The sequence below is a fragment of the Manacus candei genome, unplaced genomic scaffold (genome assembly GCF_025592945.1).
Source record: "Manacus candei isolate 608988 ecotype Guabito, Panama unplaced genomic scaffold, ASM2559294v1 h1tg000027l, whole genome shotgun sequence".
Lineage (NCBI taxonomy): Eukaryota > Metazoa > Chordata > Aves > Passeriformes > Pipridae > Manacus > Manacus candei.
Genome location: NW_026138075.1, coordinates 9373503 through 9393815, shown reverse-complemented (window position 1 = coordinate 9393815; position 20313 = coordinate 9373503). Strand labels below are relative to the sequence as shown.

Genomic DNA, 20313 nt, shown 5'->3' with positions numbered 1-20313 from the left:
TCAGAGCTCTGCAAATACAGCAACTAAATGTTCCTGGCTTCTTCTTCAATTTCTCCTTCGTCTGGCTGTGAAAACCACAGTGGTCATCATTGCTGTTGAGAGAGGAAGGTCATGTGCATCATTGGTGGTCCAAGCATCTTCCATAAACAGCAATTTTCAAAACAGTAGGGACCAGGGGAATAAAAAAATAATAGCAAGAAAGCCAAGAAAGTTCCCACATAAATTGTCTCCCTGATTAATTCTCTCTACCTATGAAGTTCATACATAAAGAAAATTTTAATGAAACTTGCTGTAAGGACACAAAGAGGAAAGTGAGAATATAAGCACGACATGATTTGAGGATAAGACAATGCAAAGGATCCAAGAAGCAACCAGCATCAAGCCTGGAAAGTAGTTGTCACAATCACTCTGCATCTCTCCCCTCTCATGAATGACTCCTGCAAGAAATAAAAGCCAACACAGTCTGTACAGAATATCAGGTGTGCCCTTTGGTACACCCAAATTTTTCAGTGCTACATTTTCCCCCACCTAGTACTACTTTTGTTTATAATGACATAAAAAGAAACATTCAAACAAAGCTCCAGGTGCTCTGGTAACTGATTATTACAGGAATATATCTCCATCACTACTGAAAGTCATAAAAGGTAAAAAACCCCAAACAGGAATGAAGCATTTCAAAAACATTTTCAGTCACAGCTAAAATTACCTTGCTTTTGTACTTCTGATGCCCCAGTCGGAACTTCACATATGGATCACTTAGTCCATTTGCATCCATTGCCTTAAGTTCACGACCTTCTATTAAGGTAACACTAACTATTCCTCTCCATAGCTGAGACTTTCTGTGCAGGTCTGAGAGACGTAAGCTCTGGGTCTGAAACTTTAGGGAAACAAAAGTATAAGTTTAGTTTATACAACTCCAAAAATTTCCCCTGTTTTTCAATGTTCAATTTCACATAACCAGGAATTTAAAACAACCACTTTAAGCCATTTTGAAGTTACTGGATAATACATATGTAAACAATACTGCATAGAATAACTTGGAAAGAAATAAAACAGTGACAATTAAGCAGATAATGTCATATAATGCTTTGAAAGAAGCAAGCAGAACAAATGCTACTTAAGGAAATGTGCATTAAAACAAAAAGGTGTTTTTTCTGCTTCACTTCTCCCTCTGCTGATAAGAATACAAATAAATGTTGCAAAGTCTCTTCTATTAGTAGTATATGACTGAATGAACTTGCAGAAACATTAAAATAAACAGAAAAAAACAGTGACAATACAAAACTTCCATTGGAATAATATAAATTCCTGTATCTCAGCCTCTAAAATGACATGGTATTCTCAGAAACATTCATTAAATACCACCACATAAGTTCAAGAGTTTCTAAACAATGTTGCAGAACCTTTGTTCAGAATCGTGCAGAAACTTGCAGACTGCAAACCCTTGGCCACAGATTTTGTGGGTTAAAAGAAAATTCACACACAAAACAGTTGGTTCATTTCGCTAATAAACTCCACTAGGGGTTGGGAGAGCAAGAGGCTATAAACTCAAATAATTTAAGATCATCTCCAGTTTGCTCTGACCTACAAGGTATCAGAACTGGGGAATCACTTGTGCACTCCTTAAGAATGCAAATGTGTCTTGGGTGCATCTGAGAAGCAATGTTGCCAAAGGCTCTCCCTTCTATTCTGAAAGTTTATTTGTTCAAGGTTACTTTATCTATAATCAGAACACTGGATAGCTAAACAATATTTAATCTCGCAAATTATTCTTTCTAGGAATCAAAAAAAAGCTAGTCTTTATATATATGCTGGTGTAAATATATCAAATATATGCATTTTCTTCATTTTGCAATATAGTTTGGGTAACAAAAGCTTTATGAGCTCAGCAATCACGCCTGCATGGCTGGCTTCATCATTTGCAGACTGCCAGTACCCCTGGAGGAGGTCTTCAGTGCAAATCTGGTTTGAGTCTTTTAGACGGTAAACACAGCTGGATGGTTACAGTTGTGCAGGTGTCCCTGGCAGAATTTTACCTTATTACCCAGAGACAATGATAAAAAGCAGATTGGAGAACAATCCCTGGATTATAACCTGCACTCACCAGAGAGAAGTATTATACATGAGGACTGAGGTCAGTGGGGTTGGAGCAAATCTGATTAACATGCTTTTTGCAGCATTTCAGATATTTTATTGGCATGGATTTATGTTTTCAAATGGTTATTCATCCCAAATAGCATGGTTACTCCCAAAAAATTTCACTGCAGAGAAACGTCTCACAAACCTACTGTTTCTACGAAGGCAAACAAGGAATAACCTTTGGAATAACCTTTAACTTAACATGTGACAGCAGTGGGACATCAGAAAGCAGACACTCTACAAAAATTAGTGCACAACTGGGAAAATCACTTGCCAGAGAAGATACTTCATTTACAACTTGAGAACACAACATAAACTAAAACTTTTTCTTGGCACAAATACCCCTTTCATTGGGGGAATACAGGCTATATTGCCAAAGACCTGACTTGAGAAGAAGTGGTAGATTTTTTAATTCTTGTTCCAGTTTCTTAGAAGGCTTAGAGCAAAAGAAATACTGGAGAGTAAATAATCAACAGTGACTCTACCCTGAACATAATGCGATGAGAGTACAGAAAGAAGAAAAGACCATGCATGTTTAGGAATATATTTATATTGGGATAGATGCAGTGACTGAGACTTACTTTGCAAAAAACCACACAATTCTTGGGGGTTTTTTGAGAGCTGAGTGGGTATCCACATGATTTTGAGGATACTATCATGGAAAATAAGCTTGAGTTTGCATTCACAACTCTTTTGACGTAAACCTTAAGCACCACAGCATCGCTGTCTACTTCACTGATCACCAATGAGACACTGAATAATTTAGAGAGTATATTTGATCTGAATTCCATATTTTCAACAGCTCTTAAAATAATTTGCTGCATTAGAGCACCTGCCACCTTATAAAGCATGCTGGATTTTTATGACCAGTAGGATGTTTCATAACTAGTAGGGGGTAATTTACATAAAAGGTGGCAAGGCAAGATCTAAATGCCCAAGAGCTGGAGGTAAAATGACAGACAGGTAAGACAGGAGTTTACAGGAGCCCCGAGAACAACCATTCACATGCTGCTGGAGGAAGCCCTCCTGAGTCAAAGACACATTCTGTGGTCAACAGCAATCAAAGCACCTTGCACAGCCCAGTAGTGTTCACTGACAGTGAAGCTGCAGAGCCTATGTCTCAACATGCTGGAAGAAAAGCAGCAGCTACCAAAAGAGGTATGGGTTGGTTGTGACTATTTCTTCTTCAAGGTAGGAAATGCAGACCACAACAGCGCTCTTTTCTTTTTTATCAGTAACACACAGATCCAAGGCACAGCAAAAGGGAGATGTACTGGAAGTCAGGGTACAGTTCACTGGAGCTAAAGCTATTGAGATTTCCTGGACATGAAAGGCATGGGCTATGTGGCCTTCTCCAGCAAGAATAATTTCCAGCTGGCACTTTTCTTGTTTCCAAGCAAGACTGAAGACCATCCAACATGCTTTCCTTCCAGTCAAAGTCACATTTATCCTCAGAAATTACATATACTAACATAACCTCTCATTTCATATAATGGTTCTTGTAGGAAGTTAAAATGAAAAAAAAACAATGTTTAGATTTCAAGTCAAATTTGACAAAAAAGCTAAGAGATAAAAAAAATGAAAAAGCAAGACTGATTTCACCTTTTAGAGTTCTTCCCTTATGAACTCAATGTCACAGTGTGAGACAGGTACATTTCTAGGTACATTTTTAGGTAGTTAAGAAATCGTCTGTAAAATCCAGCCCAAATTGAGTTGACTACAAAGTCAGAAGGGAATCCATGAGAATAAAACAAAGAAATGAGTCTGTATCTTTCTCAATTTCTCCTATGAAGGATGTTTCTCAAGAGTAATTCTTAAGTAACTTTTTTCCCTCAGCAAGCATGTCATGATTATTGCTGCCTGGATTCACTCTTCTGACACAAACAGAAAAAAAGTCACGAAGAAACCACACAACCTTTCATTTATCTGTAAATAGGTAGGAAGTTACATATTTCATATATAATGCCAAAACATGAAAAGAAGCAAAGTCAAAATCTCAGTCCATAATCAACTGTCATTAATGTGGGATTATTATTCACATTATTCACATTTTTGAGAATTTATATGCAGGATACAGGCATGGCAACTCCTGTCTGACATGTTCTAAACACACCAAAGAGAGAGGGGTGGTGGGAAAGTTGCAGCCTGCATGCAGTGAGGCTTTCACTCTCCCAAAAAGGAAATTAAAATTTGACTTCTGAAAAGGAATCTTTCACATCAAAGGATGCTTACCTGTGAAAGAAATACCCACATATTTTCATATCCACACACTGCGCTTTAATGCTTCTACTATAAAGAGCATGCAAACCCAGCACCTTCTGATGTGATAAACTTAGCTTTTATTTGTGTTCCACTTATTCTGTCTAAATGTAGAGCAGTGGGTGGGCTAGGGGCATTAACAGCAGAAAATCTGATACAGAACTGTCTGTAGGTTTCATATAGTTAGCCAAATGTCAGAGCTGAAAAATAACCTTATAACATGACTCAATGTTTTGCATGTATTCATGTATATCTGGGTAACATTACTGGGTGGGAAACCAACTAGGGTTAGTCAGAATCCGGGTATTTACCTCAGGTTCATCAAGACCACATTCTCAATGAGTTAGTGTTACTTTCATCAAAAGAAGAGATGCATTTAGTAGTTTTCAAAATCCCCTAAATATTTACATTTATCTTTGGGTATCTAAGTGACCTTTGGAATTTGAGCCCATACTGAGCTGGAGAAACCCCACGCATTGTCCTCTCCCAGCACGACCTCACTTCTTCATTGATCAGCCCTCATGCCCTGCAAAGTACCACCTAACTCACTGGCATGTGCTTGTGCCCATGCAAACAGACACTGCTTTTGCAAAATCTCCTCCTTGGTACACACACCACTAGGACACACTGCTCTTCTGTGTCCTTGAACACAACAGATAAAAATAGAACTGTGCCTACCACGAACTTACTAAAAAGTTTTAAAAACCAAATCAATAATGCAGCTTTCTGTCCTGCAATGGCATCTCTATCCAAAAAATAACTTTGGCTTGGAAGCTTTAAATAAAATACCAATCAAGAAACTAGTGAAAGAATATAAAAAAGAACAATACTTCTCTCCATCACTGAACAGAGGACAGGCGTACAAATACAGCAAAGTGAATCAAAGCCAGTGTCACAAATGACTGTTGCAAATTCAAGTAAACAGAATTCTTCTCCCCCAGTTTCTAGGAGGCTTACATGACTTGGATAAAACATGTAAAATAAAGATTGAGAATATCAATAGATAGAGCCACTAGTTCTATGTACCACACGATGAAAAAACCAAGGGACAGTCACGTGCATTTGCAATGCTTTTCCTATATTAGAAACTATATACAAAGTATGACACCTTGCAGAAGTCATCAACATACAGACTGAGTTACAAAAATGCCATCAGTGGGATCATGATGATTCCTTCTTAATGTTTGCTCATTGTGACTAAACTGGTTTTGTAAATTGACTACTACTGATAATGACTGCAATATGAATAAACATTTCTCTTAATTTTCTATCAACTAAATTTAACATTTTAGGATATTTTAACCGTAAGTGAAGCTTATAAAAATTTTTGTTGTTGTGAAATTTACACTGCCCTGTGCCCTGTGTATTTTCATTATAATTCCCATGTTAAATCTGGTTTATGGTGTTTGCTCTAACAACTGGATACTGCCATTGTAGAGCAACGTTGTCATGACACTACAGTAACAAGAGCTCACACTTTTGCAGCATTTCATATATTTTTGTGGGGGTTTTAAGTGGAATAATTTGGCTTAAGTCCACTTGCCAGAGGCAGCTCAGGTGTAGTATGAAGGAGGCTGTGGCACTCACTCTGACCTGCATTTTCTGGGAAAGAGTGGAAATATTTATAGAGGACAACAGTGTGCAGAAGGAGCTGTCAGAGAGGCTGTGCCAGTACAGTCCTAACCTTCTCCATTGTCCTTCTCCCAGTAATTCCTCTTGGAAACTGTGCCTGCAATATGTGAAAGTCAATGGGTCTCCTGATGATCCTGTTACTGCCCTGGACAACAAGTGTCACCGAGTCCCAGTGCTGATGTGAATGTGATACACAGAAGGACAGTGGCCACCAATACTTTATGGAAACTCCCTGTACTTTTGTAATTTCTGGAATGAACCCAGAAACCCCCATGCCAAAGTGTTACTATGCTGATTTTGTTGTTAACTAGGTCAGCTGTTATCACTCACATACAATTAATGCAAATGTAAGCCTCACCAAATATTTGCATAATTTTTATAATCATATGTCTTGCAGACAGGCGTACCTATTCTGACTTTTCTACTTCTATTTCAATATATAGTAGCTCTCCTTCAAGCACCATTTACAGCTGATAAACTGACATCTAGAACATCATGGCTTACAAAAAACAAGTATATTTTCTCAGTTTTAAAAGATTCTTCACAAAAACCCAAATGCAGGAATTCTACCATCTATTCTGAAATTCCGGAGAATTTTGGCTGAAAGATTCTGGTTGAAAGATTGAACTGACTGTAAATTACTTGAATTAAGAAATATCATACAACTCTATACTTATGTTTGTCTCTGCAACACTTATACCATGATTTGCTATTTGCAGTTCTATTCTCTACTCAAGAGACATCTAATTTCAGTGGAAAAGCATTTTGTTTCAATTTTAAAACAGCAAAAAATGCTTCATAAGGCTTTTGGTATTAAGAAAATGCAAATCAGGAGCCACAGAAAGTAAATATTTTGAGTCGGGGATAAAAGCATCAGTTATTAAGGCCATAGGTCTTGGTATTTAGTTTGTGCAACTGGAACACACATATTTTCAGAAAAGCTTTCTAAAAGAAATTTTTAAAACAGTCAGCAGTTAGGAGCTGAAAGCCATACATTTTGCAATTCATTCTTGCTTAAAATGTTCATACATTCTATTTTTCAGTTTAAAACTATATGCAAAAATTTCTAAAGCTGAATTAAAGCAAATATAGTTATCTAAATGCAAATTAAAAATCAATTTTATTCACTTGCTTTAGGCAGTAAACGCATGTTTTTATGCCCAATTGTAACTAATCAGAAGTAGCTTCTCAGTTGTGACTAAGGGGTGCCCAGGTGAACATCAAGAAGTTCAACAAGGCTAAATGGAAAGTCCTGCATCTGGGTCCAGGTAAACCCAAGTACAAATTCAGGCTGGGTAGAGAACAGATTGTGAGCAGTCTTGAGGAGAAGGACTTGGTGGTGTCGGTAGATAAGAAGCCCAACATGACCTAGTGATATGTTGCTGCAGCCCAGAAAGTTAACTGTGTCCTGAGTTGCATCAAGAGAAGTGTGGCCAGCAGGTTGAGGGAGGTGATTCTCCCCCTCTACTCTGCTCTGGTGAGACTCCACCTGGAGTATCAGCTCGGAGGCCGATTTGCAAAAATGCCACTACTGAATGAAAAGTTATGAAATGAATGTAACAGAGGAGAACAGGAATAAATAATTCACTTGAAGAGCTGTGAAGATTTCCCAATTATCATGTTGTGCCATTCATTCAGGATTATTGAAGCTCATAGTTTCGTCAATTTGTAATCTGAAGTATGAGAACAAACATATATTTAGCACATCAAGAGTTAACATATCACTGTCATGATGGAAAACAGTTCACCATTCTCACAGCTCTTCCTTATCTCTTCAGGAGTCTGAGCACCTTAGATATTTCATGAAGTTACATGAACCATATGAGAATCAAAATACTATACATCATCACTTCACGAAATATCTTTGCTTCTGAAATTTCAAACAGGAAACAGAGATAGAGTATTGTCCTGCATCCAGAAGCAAACTGTGAAAAACCCATCCATAACCGAAGAATCATGAACACTGCTCGCTTTTACTATTTAAAGATTAAAAAGTGTGCAAATATTTGTCAAGTGAGCAGCATATACAACATCGTTTGTTAACAACCTTCTGTTTAAATTTGTGCATCAATATGCTAGAAAAGCAAATAACTTTACAAAATAAGTCAATCATTCCACATAGCTATTTCACTTTTTTTTCTCATTTTAACACCTTTATATGGTAACATCTCAAAAAAACCCAGATCTACCACACCAACTCGAAATTTCAAGAAATTTCAATTTTATTTTTATCAATACAAATAGTAAGAAGGCTTAAAACTTTTAAACAGAACGGTAGCATTAGGTAAGACTGGCCAGAAAACTACTAAGAAACTATATACATTTTCTTTATCTCTTCGGAGACACATACAGCAAAAAAGAAAGGTAAAAACTGGTTGTATTCCACTATAGTAAAACTCTCAGCATTTCCCCTGTGGAAAAGAGCATACACTGCTCCTTTTTTATCAGTTCCTAAGAGGGGAAAAGCCAGATACTGAATTTGCTTGAAGAGGCATCTAAAGAGCTCTATAAACTGGACACCAAGAATGATTCCTTAAGCATTCTGCTCTTTTAAACTGTGGCTATGACTGTCACCCACGGATGACTAGCATCACTGTGAAAACAGCACACAAAACCTCTAATGAGTAAGTAATAAGAAAATCAAAGTTATCCTTTTGCATGAATTCCTTGTTCCCATTAACAAAGGAAATTGTTTATACGTGGGAAATAAAGATTTTAGAAAAGGAATCAGGACATGTCGGCCATTACCAGATGACTTCAAGATAGGTTAAAATGCTGTAACTAAGTTGACAGGTTTTATGATTACATTAAAAAAACTGTTTCATGATTTTGATTTGATGAAACAAAAAACAAGGTCAACAAAACACATTTTGAAGGACAATGAATCCTGTGCCAGAAGTTTACAGTCCTAGATGACATGTTTGGTAAAACATCATAGTTGTTCCAAAAAAAAACTCACAAAAAAACAAACAGCCAGAAGACCACATGCCAAAAATAACAGTTACCTTACTTGATCTTTTCCAACTCTTCCTCATTAGCATTGTCTGAAAATAAAATAAAGCATTTTAATTACCTTTCCTCTGCAATACAGAACAAGAGGCCAACTGTCTCGAACAGGACAATTCACATTTAACCACCACTACAACTGAAACAGCAACAAGTACAATTCAGCAACAGATACACAAGCCTGAAACAAATCCAGGCAAGTAGCAGCCCTTTGCACACCCAGGCACACTTTTCTGGGTGGTCTGAAAATCTCATTTCTAGAGACAATGCATTATGTGAACTTGTAAGAAAGAAAGACAGAAAAATAGAATTAGATAAGCAAATGGAAAAAAATGAATGTGCCATTACTGACAGTGATTACAATTCTGACTGATACTTGAATAGTAGTTTTTTTTAATAATAAGGTTCTCCATTTTTTTGGAATGCTACTGTTTAACTTGTAAGTGTAGCCACATAGAAATCCCGCATCAGGGTCCTTTGATAACATCAATCTATTACAAAATCCTTAAAGTTACCACTGTTAGTTCATTTCACAGCAGCAAAAATATGTCTTAGTTTGGTAATTACACACATGAGGGAGAAAACAAAGTTATACCTTCACTCAAAAAATCCCAAATCTCAGTTGCCCTGTCCCATTACCTAAATAACCTGTAAAACCTTGGCACTACTAAACACCATGTTGTGACATGCTGAGAGGCAAAGTGTCCACAGATAGATTCTAAACATTAAATAAAGGAGACATACTGGTCAAGTAGATCGGGGACGATTTATCTGTGAACACAACTGCTGCTTAAGCAGCTCTGTGGAAATGCAGAAAAATTACTTTATGCAATTTAATAACATCTAACAGCCTGATATTGACACTGAGCAAGAATAAATCAAAGAACATTAATTCCTTTTGAAACTTTGTCATGAAAAGTAAATATAATGTTTCTTTTTATTAACTATTGCAAAACCACTTTTTTTTCAGATAATGGAAATAAATTTTGAAATGCAAACATTTTCCTCACTAATAAATTAAATTATATCATGGGGAAAAATTAAAATGAGAAAAAAATATGTAGGATTTATATGTTTGAAATATCCAGAAATTTTTCAAATAGACACAGCTTTTTGGGAGAAGAAAAACAACAAGTTGCTGAGGACGCTTTTAAGTTGCTATGGACAGTTAAAACCCAAGGGCTTTGCTATAAGTTAAGGATAATTGTAGCACTGTGGCTTTGGAAAATATACACAGATACTAAACGCTTCATAAAGCTGGAGAAAACCCCTGAATTAATTTTTACAGAAGAAGCACGTAAGAATTAAGCAGCCTGAGGCCCATAGAAGGCTCTGATGAAAATCTCTGAGTTTCTGGGTCCTGTCCAGCACAACATAGCTTCTCTCTTCCACACCATTTCTGAATCCCACACAGCTACAAGTCAGAGCACAAACTCAGTTTCACTAGTCTTCAGACCAGGCTGTTAGCAAGGAAAAGAATATGGCCCAACAGCTGAATTGCCTATGTAGGTTTAGATTAGATACCAGGAAAAAATTCTTCACCATGAGGGTGATGAGGCACTGAACAGGTTGCCCAGAGAAGTTGTGGCTGCCCCATCCTGGCAAGTGGTCAAGGCCAGGTTGGATGCGGTCCTGAGCAACCTGGTCTAATGGAAGAGGTTGGAACTAGATGATCCTTAAGGTCTCTTCCAAACCAAACAACTCTATGATTCTTTCAACTCTGAGGAGTTCAGTTTGAGTTGTAGCTACAGAAACATATGCCATATTTGCTGAGTACACTGGTATCGTTACCAGCTAGAGCAAGATAAGCTGAAGCCATACCAATCACCCTTAGAAGCCAGTAAAATAAATATATAGCATAGGACAGATCAGGATGAATGATCTACGTGGAACTTTTTAATCTGAAAATATTCCATGCCCTGAGTCTATCTCTGTCTTTTTTTTCCTATTATATTATTATCCCTCTGGCAAATAAAACAAACAAAAAACAAATAAATAGTAATAGTGTATTATAAGATTTAATACAGCAAACAAACTGACAGCATATTAATGTTGTTAATATTTTCATATGAAGTAAAAAACCTAAGCATAATTAAGATAGATCATTTTAGGAAAAAAAATACGCCTTGAACTTTAATCTCATTAAATAACAACGTCCAAGTAGCACTTGGCTTCCTTTTTTCCATTTGCTATGCCTCTTAGGCTGCCAGCAGTGAACAGTTGTCCTCAATCTCTGCTGGTTCCAAGACAACAGTTCTCATCAAGCTACCAACTTTGTCATTTCCTGTAGCTGGAAATTGCCTGTAAGACCCAGGCAGGAAACAGCTATTGTAGTGAAGACCTGGGTGACGTGCAGCTCTGAAGAAGTCACAGTCACTGGAAGTTCTCCAGTGGTGAAATCCGTGCACTGAATGCTGATGGAGAAAGAGACAGAAAAACTCACATGCACTGTGGTACCCACAACTACAACACCACACAGAATTTGCAAGAAGCCTGTACACATGCATGTAGTTACAAACAGCACACCGGCATGTGCTGCACTACATGTATCCAAAGGGAATACTAATAGAACACTATCAGATTAAAGAAACAAAACAAGCTTCTTTGGAGCAGGTCCAAGAAAAAAAATGAGTAACTGCTGGTTCTGACTTCTTTTAAACTGGTCATCAAAAGGAGAAATTCAGAAGGTCATCAAAAGGAAAAATAGAGAAAGTAAACCATAAACACACTACTTTTTATAAATAGAGTTAAATTAATGAATTTTAGAGCTCACGTATTTTAACATTTATATATACATACTTTTCCCATATTTATTTATTTTACATCTTTTTAGTTTACGGTAGTTACCTAAGTTATCTGTCCTCTCAAGGCAATAAAATTAAAATGCTGCATTAATCTACTGTTAACAGCAGAGAGCAAATGCAAATGAATTATTGTAACTAGTGTTATGGCAACTTAATTGTGTTAGGCTGGAAATGGACACAAATATTAAAAACTTTCTAATTTTTATTGTCCTATAAGAATAATTCATGAATCAAATTTATTCACAATTTGTGACTGTTCAAAAATCAGAACTAATCAGATTGCTTTCATTTGTCAAAAATCAAAAGAATAGGACTTCTAATAACTTCAGAAATGCTATGTTTCTATTTATGTACATAGTTCAAATAAGAAGTTACAAGATTATTACTTCAAATGTTCACATTTTTATGTCTTTAGAACAAGCACCAGGTAGAAAAAGGCAAGGATATTCAGAGACAAGATTTGGTAGAAATTTTGATTTGTTCACCTGCCCATACTCTTACATTAATATTTAATAACTGCAGGCTACTTCTGCATTTTCTTCACATAAAATGTACCACAAAATCTAATATTGTGTTCTTACTTATGAAACTAGTATATTGAATTTCCCTTAATTGAAATTATGTCCAATATTCTCCTACTGGAAAAACACAATCATAAACTACTTAAGCACTGTTTTTCACAGTCCATCAGATTCCAAAATAAATACTCCCCTTTCGTAGTCAGTGTAATACAATTTTACATACAGTTATATGAACATATGTATATGTTAACATTCTTAATTGATATCTGAATCCAAAAATGAAATGTTTTGATCTGAGGAAATGGGACCTTCCAGCTATAATTCCCAAGATCACCTTATCAGTCAGTATGCAGAAAATCTGAATTTCATCAGAATTTTTTTCCAGAAAGATAAGGAAGAAAATGTTCTTCTGTGGATCAAATCTCTCTCTCATCTCTTTTCACATCTCAAGGTTTCACCCAAAACAAAATAATCTATTACTCTGTCAAACTGACCGCTTATTTTTAAAATCATTTGCAATAATACCTCTCTTACAGACAGGTGGCAATATACAAGGCCCCCCATTTTGTCTCATTTAAGTTCAAACTTCCGCTTGGAGTACCTTATCCTCCATCAGCATCAATATTTCTTATGCAGTGTAAGAAGATGCATCTTCCTGTAACATACAGCTACATTATTTTGAAATGTCAATATAGCACTTTGTTACAGGACCTGTCCTCCAGCCACACAAACACACCCTCAAAAAACTTTTCCTTTACCTGCACATCAATGCATGACCTCCAAAACAGCCTCACTGCAGTTCAGGCAGTGAAAGGATCTCTTTGGAAAGTATCATCCACATCAGGTTACCAAAGGACACATCACAAACGTCATCTTGTTCAAGAGGTCTCAATTTGAAATACGGCTATAGACCTGCCCAAAATACAGGATATGTGGCTTCTATGGCTACATGGGAAAGCTAATACTTCTTCTGTTGAAGCTATTCCTTTTTCTTTTTATTTCCCAGTGGTTTTAATAACACTCTCATTTAAAATATATGGAATTATAGTACCTTCAATATAAGTACTTGCAGTTAATTTCTGAAATCTTTATGTGTGACAACATGTAAATGGTGTAAAAAAATAAAAAATATTATCTTAATTACTTAATGACTTGCAACTCTTAGTTGCAAGGAATTCACAAGTTATCACCAGAGCAAAACAAAACCTATTCAGAAGAAACTGTATTTTTGAAATGTAAGCTATATGGGGATATCAAACAAATAGGCTTTAAGTAAATTTGAAATTACTTAGAAAAAAAATGTACATAATGTGAAGAGACAGCATGTCTTCTGTGCAGCAGTCATTAAAGCATATTTAAAGGTGTTCACAGGTTTTTATCTATACATTTCAACCACACTTGAATTATTACTTAAATAGAGATATCCAAGTAGAGGGGGAGCAGCATCATTCAAACAAGCATGAGAATGTACGAAATGCTTTAATTGCTGCTTTATATGGTGCACATTTCGAGAGTGGACAAGAATTAGCCTTGATCTTTTAACAACATTTGAAAATTTATTGATCTCAATCATACTAATTTCAATAAAAATTATCCTCATTATTACAAAACCTTTCAAAAATAACCAAAGACAACAGTTTAATTGGAGTGATACACTTTGCAACATATCTACTCCTTAGAGTAAAAAAAAAATCTAACAAATAACTGTTACATATGGTTACTGAGTAAAAGATAATTGAGTCTTTAGTTATGAAACCCTTAACACATTCATATACAGTAATTCAATATTAATTTTGTAAGTTATCTTGCTCGCACTGTGATACAAATTCTCTGAATTTACTGCAACTTTGCCAGAACTGCTCTGAGATCTGTATCTTGGAAAGACTGGTTTCTAACAATAAGTATTAAGATTCAGATTAGGAACCAGATTCTTAATTGGAATCTTGGACATTTTCAGAATGAAGTCCCATTTAACAGTTTGAATGGGAAGAAAATTTTTTCACTTGAGCTAAACTAAAAAAGTGAACAATGAAATGCGTGATAGCACAAACCCAGTTCTTCCTCCTATTACAACCAATCAGCTGGATATGAAAAAAGTTGCTACCCAGAAAGTCTGTGGTGCTCCCAATACTTTTGACATTCAGTTGCTAAATCACCAACACCCCTATGAAAGACAAGCTACACTGTAGTGTCTTAATTTCACTTTCTCACCTGTAATTTTCTTGAGCGCACTCTCTATAAGAGCTGACAACATGGAGCAGCGCAGTGCTATCCTCTGTATGATGAAAAAAGGAAACTAACATGCTGTCCACATAATGATGTCCCACATAAAAATACAGTATTTCTGTGCTACATGATTTAGGATTATGGTAGGATAGTGCCAAAACCACTTGGAAAAACAGTGCAATTACCATCTGACTCAGAAATGCTGGTCTTACCTAAATGTACAAAAAAAAAAAATCCAAAATTAAATAAATTTTTTCATTTAAGTAACACTCTTGTGGTGCAAATCTGCAAGACAGAATTCTAAATTGTCTGGACAAACATATTGCTTAAAAAAAAGTAAAATACACTGTTTAAATAAGCTAGATTCACATTACTACCATATTCCATTATTTCTATTAAGTGCTAACAAAATGTTACGAGGCAAATTAACAGAGAAGAAACCCATTTTCAAAACTCTACATCATCTCGGTTATACCAAATACCAAACATCTAGTTCCAGTAACTGACTTACTACGCTACTTAATGTTACCTGGGAGAAAAATGGAAAAAGAACTATTACAACCTGCAGTAGTCCTCAGGTATGCAAGAGGATGATGACTTACACTGCAGCATATAGAAACATAAATGTTCTTACAAAAACCATGTTGTTGACCGTATCCATGGAAAATTTAATCAGATTAATGCTTTTTCCTTGGCCTCTGTTGCAACCCACTTCTGAGGCAGGGCAACCTTGGGGGAGGATTAAAGCAAAATGATGCTAAATAACCAATATAACGACAAATTTAATTAAAATGTGCTTTAAAACCAAAACTGGAGAAAAAAGGTAATGGATTGGAAAAGGGGTGCGTAGCTCTTCTGGACTGTATGGTCATCTTAGGGGAGGAAAATCAGAAAGACAAAAATGGAGAAAAAGAGATAGGAGAAAAGAGAGAAAGATATCACCACCTGTGGCTCCAGCCACGCATGGGTGATCATGGTCTGTGGTCATGATACATAATCCTGGCCCATCAGAGGTGGGGGCCCGCAAACAGGTCAAAAATCGGGAGTTTTTCCAGTAATGCCCCAATCTCTCCTCCTGGATGAGTTCTGGGCATGTGCAGTCTTCTTTCCGGAAGATTCTGGAAGTCTGGTGGCATTGGGGGTTGGGGTGGGGTTCATGGTGTGTGTCTATGTGCCCGAGTGCCTGGGCAAAGTTTCTGAACAAAGTTTCTGAGTGGCTGCACAGTGGTGGCTGCCGGTATGGCAAAGAGACTGGCATTAAAAAAAACCCGCTACCTTGCCTCTACAGGATCTATTGCTTAACAGCGATTTCTTCTTTAATTTGAAAACAGCTTGCTTAAGGCAAAATTTAGCTGCAAGGTCCACGTGGTTCACTGCAGCCTCTCTGAAGGCAGAGGAATCCATATTATTTTACAACCTCTGAGATATCATCTCTTCTATTTCTGCCGCAGTTATACTACCCAAGTCAAAAGTCTACACACAAAAAGCTAGTAAAATATATCCAACTAGAGACAGAGTTTGTCACAACTAGGACAACCTAGAAAACTGGAAAATAGTTTCACTTACAACTAAGCAGCTCAGAAAACTAAGACTGATGAAGAAACTACAATAAACCTAGAAAATCATACCATTTCATAATTGAAATGTAAACAGGAAATTAATAAACATCAAATAATACTTTAACGTTAGATGTCAAAAAGCAGAAACACTACCTTTCTTCAGCTTTATTTTCAGCATGGAATAGGAATCAAATATTCTTACCTAGAGATACCAGTACTAGGTCAAAAATTCTTAAGCAGTGGTTTACTGATGTTTCTCCATATTAATCAGCACCATGCACCTGTAACTGACTTTATCTGAAATTTACGATCCATCTGGATTCCTCATTACTATCTCAGGAAGGATCCAACTCAGATGAAGCACGCTGTACTGTACCAGAAACACCGTTCATTGTTATTTTAAGAATTAGAAAAATCAAATTAATCTCAGAATTTGAGGTTTACTCTTGTGCTCTAAGTCATCTAACCACAGAACAATCACAGGAGCGATCACACTTATTAAAATATTAAAATTACCGGTTCTCGCTGTTCTCCTGGAGCCAACAGAACCGACAAGAATATACTTCCCAGATCATGGTCAGGGTAATGAGGATCCTTCAGACTCAAGGTAACATCTGTCTGCCTAGGAGACAAAAAAGTACGCATTTATTTTGATTTCCATTATTTTGATATATTATGGATATATTTCACAGATAATGAAATTTCTGAATTATGAGAATTAAAGGCATCTCCATTTATAAGAAATTACTTAAAAACAGTGTCACAAATTTGCCCTATTTCTACTTTAAAGTATTTCTGTCTAAATGCTCATAAAAAAATACTAAATGGTTTTACTTGTTAAGTACTTACATGTACTGAAGAAATTAAATCAGAACTTTAACATTAATGGATTAAAAACCAGAAAAAAGAAAGTCAAACAGTAGGTGGTTATGCTGTGAATGAAGACAGCATAAAACCGAGATTAAAGTGGTTATAAAACTAATTGCTCCATAGACACTATAAAAATGTTGTTCATAATCAGCTAATACATAAGCATTCAGAATAAAGTACTTTGTGGTTTTCCTTGGTTAGTTTAGTAGGTTTATACAGAAACACTGAGATTAGTTCAGTTATTTAGAGCATGGTGCTAACAACACCGGGGTTGTGTGTTCCATCTCCATATGGGCCATTCACTTAACAGTTGGACTCAATGATCCTTGTGGGTCCCTTCCAAACCAGAATATTCTCTGGTATAATTATTTTCTAGCATAAAGTTCTATTTGCAATTCCACAAACATGATATTAGCAGACAGCCATATAGAAATATTCTGTAGGCTTGTTTGTGCCATACCTGTTTAATTCCAATGACGTGAGATCCAAAAATGCTGAACCAATGAAGTCATCTTGAAGTCCGAAGTCATAGTCAAATACCTAAGATGCACAGGAGCATTTTTTAGTACTAGAAATCTTCTTTCTTTTGAGTTTTTCTGACTTTATGAATGGTTCTTGAAACTCCTTTTCCAGAGTTACAGCTTCATGTTTCTCACCTGTTAAACGAGGGCTACCTGAAAGCAACCTGAAACTTTCCGGCCAGAAATCAAGCTTGAAACTGCTTGTTTAAAAGTCAGACTGCATCATGTAGAGACACATAGTGGTGTATACTACTATTAGACTACATATGTGAACAACATCAATTTTATAAAAAAAAAAAAAGCATTCTGATAAACATTGGCACTGAAAGAACGAAGATCAAAAGAATACCTAAAGTTAAGCAGAATCATTGATTTGCTATACATTGATTCCTTTATCAATTCTGCAAAATGGAAGCAGGAGGGCAGGATATGGTTATGAAAAGTGGGTTATTACAGCACTTGCATCAGTATTAGGAATAATATAATTGTACATTTTGAAGGTTCTATAATTTTCTAGGGTTAGAAATATTACAATCTAAGATTAAAATTTAATGGATACGTGTAAGGAAACAATGACATTTAATAATCTACTATGAGAACCCTGCCTGCTAATTTCCTACCTAAAGAGAGAGCACCTGGACAAATTTACTGATATCCAGACAGGAATCCGTGGCCAATACATTGAATAGTACAAGCTGAGATGGGTTACACCTTTCTAAGTCAGAAGAAAGAACAACAAATAAACTGGGGGCAGATTTGCAGGGAAATAAACAAGGCAACAAAAAAATTGTGACACAAAAAAATAAGGGAAAGTGTCAATTATCAAAATCTACTTTCAAGGTGAATTAAATTTTTTTTGGTAAGCATTGTCATGAGGATTTCTGAGGACCAGAATATACTTTCAGCTAAGTAAAAGTGCGACTTGTGAACATCTTGTAAGGAGAACCTTTAACTGAGCTATGACAGGACTAAGTTCAAGTTCTTCAATTTTAATGCAAATATTTCAACTATTGTATTACACTAACTCTTTTCCAGGAGGCAAAGAGGTTCATCTTCCACAAATACCGTAATATGGACAGCGTTAAGACAGCAGTAACAGAAATCCTATGGCCCAAAGGCTACAACTCTGTTGCAGGACTCAAAGGGTTTGAATGCAAGTATGTGAGCACAAGCCCCTCACATGCCATCACCATGAAAGACAGTTTACTTTCGCTGTCCTTCTGCTAAGATCACACTAAAGAAATACAAAACAATGATGACCTCAAATAAACAAAAATATTTGTGGTATTTATCACTTTTTAAAATGTTGATATCATCATTCTACAGACATAATTTAAATAATAGTCTTTAGTAATACACTACTGTACAATAAACTTTTCAGTATACAAAAATCACAAAATTAAACTCTTTCAATAACTCTTCTGTTGTAATTTGTCCGACATATGTAAGATAGTGAGTGTCCTACCTTTATATACAATGGTTCTCTTGGGTTATCTATAAGAATGCAAGCTTTTTCTTCCCACACAGGATTGAGGTTCTTGTGTACTGTTTTACTTCTAAATACTTCTTTTCCTCCAAGTTTGAACTTGACATATGGATCACTGGTTCCTGTTAAAGACACATATAGTATTAATTATATCTTTGTAGTACAGTAAGGGAATGGAGACTAAATTACTTCAAACAGAACTAAAAGTAATTTCTATAGACAATCAAACCGAAAACAGCATCAGATGAAAGAATTTTTTATTGTCACAATCTGTTATTTTCCAGGATGTCATTACTCAGGTAATTGACTCTGTTAATATCAAGTGCTTGCATCACTTTCTGTTGTTTGCAATCCATTCCCAAAGTCACACATGAAATACTGGCTACTGCAGTGTTGGTTTTACTTAACTAAACTATGTCTTTCTGAAGGCTAGGATATTATCTTAATGCAACCACAAAAATTAGATTATATAGTTAAAATTACTCCTGTAAAACATTAATCTAATTATCTTGTGCCTTTCAAAAGGCACGTAGTCCACAGACACCACTAGTGTAACTTTTCATTGACTTTACTGTCTCCAGGCTTTCCTCTTCCATAAAGATTCACTTCCTACAACACTCACAACGAGAAAATCAACTCTAAAGTCAGTCCATAAAGTTCACAACATACTTCTTGCAGCAATCACCTACTCACCAGAGAGCACAGGCCTAAGCCCCCTGATACAACCAAGTAACAATTAACTGTGACCAGAAAGACAACTCTGAAGGGTACTGAAAGAAAAATGTTAAATATGGCATGAACAGAGAATACATGGAACTTGGACGTGGTGTCACAGGGAACAACTGGTGAAAGGAGGACTCTTGGGTGGGCATCGAGAATAGCAGTAATCCAAGAGCACATTTCAGACTAATTGATCAAAGACTATTTTAAAATAAACAATAACTCTAGCATGAATAACAGTTGTATCTTCATGAACAGCAGTAAAATTACAAGACAAGACTTTTTTTTTTTACTATTAAGGCTTTTCACAAGCCTGACATATTTTAGAAGTTTGCATTTCCATCTACTGGGAAATACAGTCATTCACTTTTTTTAAAATTGCAACACATTCTTCTAAACATAAATTAGGAGGGTATGACTCCAGCTCTTTACATTATTTCATCCAGCCAGAAGATGTCAGTATTCTTTACCTAAAGTTTTATTTCCTTTTCAGAAAGCTATAGAGGTGGAAACCAGGGTCTCATATTTGATGGGGTTACAGTCATTTCCATCCACAATTACTGGGGCACA

At 36.1% G+C, this 20313-nt stretch overlaps 1 protein-coding gene across 7 annotated transcripts in view; it reads right to left on the bottom strand.

Moving 5' to 3' along the window:
* Window positions 1-20313, bottom strand: part of MCTP1 (multiple C2 and transmembrane domain containing 1) — a 188455-nt gene that overhangs the window by 129356 nt on the left and 38786 nt on the right. For 6 of the 7 annotated variants that reach the window (XM_051789361.1, XM_051789363.1, XM_051789367.1 and 3 more), the window contains exons 3-7: window positions 19003-19145; window positions 17477-17556; window positions 16663-16768; window positions 9036-9074; window positions 707-877 (exon numbers count right to left, since the gene is read on the bottom strand). In XM_051789361.1, the coding sequence (XP_051645321.1) occupies window positions 707-877; window positions 9036-9074; window positions 16663-16768; window positions 17477-17556; window positions 19003-19145 (539 nt within the window). The remainder of the gene's footprint in view (window positions 1-706; window positions 878-9035; window positions 9075-16662; window positions 16769-17476; window positions 17557-19002; window positions 19146-20313) is intronic. The other variant, XM_051789362.1, reaches the window with a different exon arrangement.